The sequence below is a fragment of the Plasmodium malariae genome, assembly GCF_900090045.1.
Source record: "Plasmodium malariae genome assembly, contig: PmUG01_00_13, whole genome shotgun sequence".
NCBI classification, from domain to species: domain Eukaryota; phylum Apicomplexa; class Aconoidasida; order Haemosporida; family Plasmodiidae; genus Plasmodium; species Plasmodium malariae.
The window spans coordinates 34,753-39,269 of NW_021638284.1; the positions used below are offsets into that span (position 1 = coordinate 34,753).

Genomic DNA, 4,517 nt, shown 5'->3' on the forward strand with positions numbered 1-4,517 from the left:
TTTTAATTATAAAGAAGGGTATTCCCCAAATATAACGTTATCAAAATTAAAAAATGATTCTCAGGAATTCAGAAGAGGTAAACCAAAGGAAAATTAGATTCAGGTAAATATTACCTAATTAGGCTCTGATAAAAGAACTTCAGAACTTCATATAACATCTAATGTTATTAAATTCTTTTAAAATTGTGGGTTCAAAAAAGAGGGTAATGAACTAACTCAATGTTATGAAATTCGGGGGTATCATAAGAAAAAATAACCCTTAATTTCGAAAATTGTTAGATAGAATGGTACAATCAATAGAAATTTCAATTTTACTCAAACAAACGAAGGAAAAAAAAATATGAAAGATAGAAGTAAAATATAAACATGAAGGAAATACACAAAGTTATACATTATTTTGGAGTTTATTATCAAAATATTAAGGAAAAATAATTTGTGCAATATCCAAATCACAAATAGATACTTCAGAATAATGAACAGATACTAATGTTCGCAATACGGAAAATACTGTATTACATTTGGATTATTTCATATTATAACTTAAATTCATATAATTATGGGAACAAATCTTCACACTTTTAGTTCTTCTGTAATTTCACATAATAGTTATAATCTGTTATTCTGTTTCCTGATGGAATATCCATTTTCATTGTAATTGTAATTATTTTAATATATTTTCATTATTATAAAGAACGTTCATATTCTATACAAAAATATAAATATATTATATTAAAATACATGATTAATTTTTTATAACGATATACTATTAATAAATAAAAATATATAAAATATACTTTAAAATATTCATTTGTAAATTATTACAATAAATTTGAAATATTCGTTCATAAAATAGTACTAAAAAAAACATTTTAGAATAATTTAAACAGTATAGTTACGCAAAGATTATCAGCAAGTACATCATATTCATTGAATAGAAGTCCTCAAAATAGGGTGTTACATTCTATTTACCTCCTTATATCATAATTAAACAACTAATTTAATTTTAAATAAAAACAATATTAAAAAGAAATAAAGTTTATTTTTTGTATTAACACTAAATAAGTATATAACAAGGAAAATAAAATTATAGGGTTAAAATATAATATATTTTTATGTTATTTTACTGTTTTTCTCATTTATTTTTTTCTTTCTTTCTTTTTTTTTAGAACTAATTTTTAGTATTTTTACTGCAGACATATGCTAGTATATTTTATTTGTAAATATCCATATAATTCAATTTTTGTTTAAAATATTATTCTCCATATACTTCTCACATTTTTAAATTTATATAAATTACTATTAACCATATGTTATATTTTACATTTTTTATAGTTTATGTATTTTTAACATAATTAATATTGTATTATACCGTAATATAATTATAATATTGTTACGTTTTAGCCATGCTTATACGAAGTGATGTTACGCTGTTTCATATATGTAATTCTGTTATTGCATATAAAATAAAGTATATACTAATTTTTAATATTTTATTATTTCTCTTTTAATATTACATAATTAAATATAATAATGCAATCTTTATATACAACACATTCATGTTATTAATCTATATTTATATTTTTACCATTATTTTATATATTTGTAAAAAATTATATATATATATATATAACATAATGTTACAGAAATGTTAAATTTTATTCTTATGTATTTATTATTATATACCTTGTTTTTGACAAAATTTTCCTTTCATTTATAGTAATAAAATCTCTAATATACTGTAGATAATTATTTGCATTTCTTTTTTATTTTAAATATTATTTAGGATATATTTTTTTATCATTAAAAATTTTCCAAAAAACAATTTTTTCCTAACGTGACTTGCAAAAACGTGTAAATGTACAATATTCCTTTTATATTTACATAATAATTTTGTTTAATATATATATTTAAAGAATACATTGTATATAGATAAATTATTTAGAAAATTATTAATAATAAAGTTACTTAAATTATGAATAGTATTATTTTTAACATTTTCTTATGTTTTTAATAGAGATTGAAGCATAATCCGAAAGTATATAATATATATTTTCTATTATTCCAAAGTATATGTCTGAATTACATTTAAAAGTAATTTTAAATTTATAAATTACAAAATTTATAATATTTAGTTTTACTTATATTGCAGTTTATTATTCATTCTTCTATTAGTACATAATATATTATCTTTTAATTACAACGCTTTTTTTTCTTGCTATAATAATATTTATTTACATTATTTTCTACCGTAGTGTCCTTTGTTTAGAACACGTATTTTGCTTCTTTATATTATGATTTCCTCTGTACTATTATGTATAAAAAAATATATAATTCGGAAAAACTCAATAAATGGAAATATTTTATTACTTCCTAAATTTTATGCTGGGTTATATTCAAATTAAAAGGAGAATTGTTAAATTTCTAATTTAGCATTTTCCACTTTTTTATTAAATACTTTTCTTTATATGTTTTAAATAATAATCTTATCAATAGAGAAAATATATTATATAGATATATTTGTTTCTATTATATCACAATATTGTATTCTATATTATTTTCACCAATTTTATTTAGTTGTTCTAATTCTTGTATATATTTTTTTTCCTTTTTACTTTTTACTTTTTAACTATAAACATATACTTAAAAAAAAAATTGTTAAATAAAATAACAGTACTATCATTAACTAAATTTATACCCTCATCAACTTTAGTAAAGGGAGTTTCTTGCAGGATGATAAACCACATTTAGTTGTTTACTTTCTAAATTTGATTTCCCTTTTTCATACATGTATTATCTTATATCCTGTATATTTATATCATCCGAATTGCGCCTAATTGATTTTTTCCTTAGTAAGTGCATCTTTATCCAGGGGACCAATGGAGTAAACTATTGTAAAAAAAAATAGATATAATTTGTTTATATAATTTTTATTCAATAATTATTTTGTTCTATATTGAACTAAAATTAATGTTAAAAAATTAAAATATTTACGTTTTTAATTTCTGTTTATAATTACCTTATATAGGAAGAAGCAAATGAATACAACTCCTACCAGTGGAATAGTAACTGACATTAAAATGTGAGAAAAGTTAAAGGTAGACAGATTATTAGTAGTTCTCCGTTCTACAATCAAATCAGAATTAAGTCTATATAACCCTTTTTGTTCTGACGTATCGCCTATATCACACTTTAAATTAGATAATTTAGATTTAAAACAATCAGGTACATGTTTTCTAAGTTCACTACAATAATGTTCAGGCTTACCCGAATTACAATTATCGTACACGCTTTCATACGTACTAACAGCTTCTTCAAGGTATGCTTTAAATTCACTATCACATAAATTATTATTTAAACTAAGAGTTTGTTGAAATATTTCGTGGTCTAAACAATAATCATGCACAATCTTCATTTTTTTAAAGTTTTCTTTATTACCTTTAAAAAATTCACATTTACATTTATTAAAACCAGAAATATGTTTTAAACCATTATTAAGTATTTCAATAAGATTCGAAAATGAATTTTCTTCCTTTAACATTTTTAATAATATACTGCCTATCCAGTAGTACATATAATGGCATTTTACTTTGCAATCTTCACTGTCTTCATTAGTAAAAGATATAAAACATAAAGCCTTAAGAAGATTATCAACATTATCTTTATCATAATTATTTAATTGAGATTGTGTTTCCGTAATTTTTTCCTCATGTAAGCAGTAATCATTTGATGGATTAAAACTTTTTTTATAATAATTCTTTGAAGGTAATACAGAACTACCCTAAGCATTAATGAAAATATATATAATGAGAAGAACTTATTTCTAAGAATTATTTTATTAATCAATAAGAAAAATTAAACGCCAAAAAATATGTATAAGAGTAAATTTGAAAAAGATATGAACCTGCATTGTAAATGACACTTTTAACTATAATTTCGATATTGAAAAAATAGTATAAAAAATATTTTATAAATATTTTTACATATATATTAAATATAAAAATATGTAAAATATCGGTATTTTTTATATATTTTATGGTAAATTTATAAAAGGAAATATATATTATTTAATAATATTTATTTCTTAATCTTTTCTTAGGAGTGAGTTAAAATAATTAAAATATGTTCACGTATGAGTAACATTTACACCTACCACATAACGATAAAAATGAATAATGTAATGAAAATATTTTAAAATATGTGTCACATATATCATGATGAATACTAAAAAAATATATCATTAATGTAATTTTTCTTTTAATATTAATTTATATTCACTTTTTTATGTATAATTGCGCAAAATTTTAAATATTTATATTATTAATAATTTACTATTGATAAGGATGATATTTTTATTATAATAGTAGGTAGTTTTCATTTGAAATATATAAATATATACATATATATACGAATATAACTACATAAGGTAAATAATTTATTCTTTCTATTTAATTACTTATGATATGACTGTGAATATATAAAATAAATTATTTATCATACAAAAATTCATTACGTATCTC

General features: G+C 20.0%; 1 protein-coding gene across 1 annotated transcript; it reads right to left on the minus strand.

Moving 5' to 3' along the window:
- Positions 1 to 2,790: 2,790 nt before the first annotated feature.
- PmUG01_00029300 (PIR protein) lies at positions 2,791 to 4,213 on the minus strand (the record flags this gene model as incomplete). Its single annotated transcript, XM_029004355.1, has 3 exons — positions 2,791 to 2,886; positions 3,017 to 3,778; positions 4,151 to 4,213. 3 exons carry the CDS (start codon positions 4,211 to 4,213, stop codon positions 2,791 to 2,793), a joined length of 921 nt encoding a protein of 306 aa, XP_028858875.1.
- Positions 4,214 to 4,517: the final 304 nt, after the last annotated feature.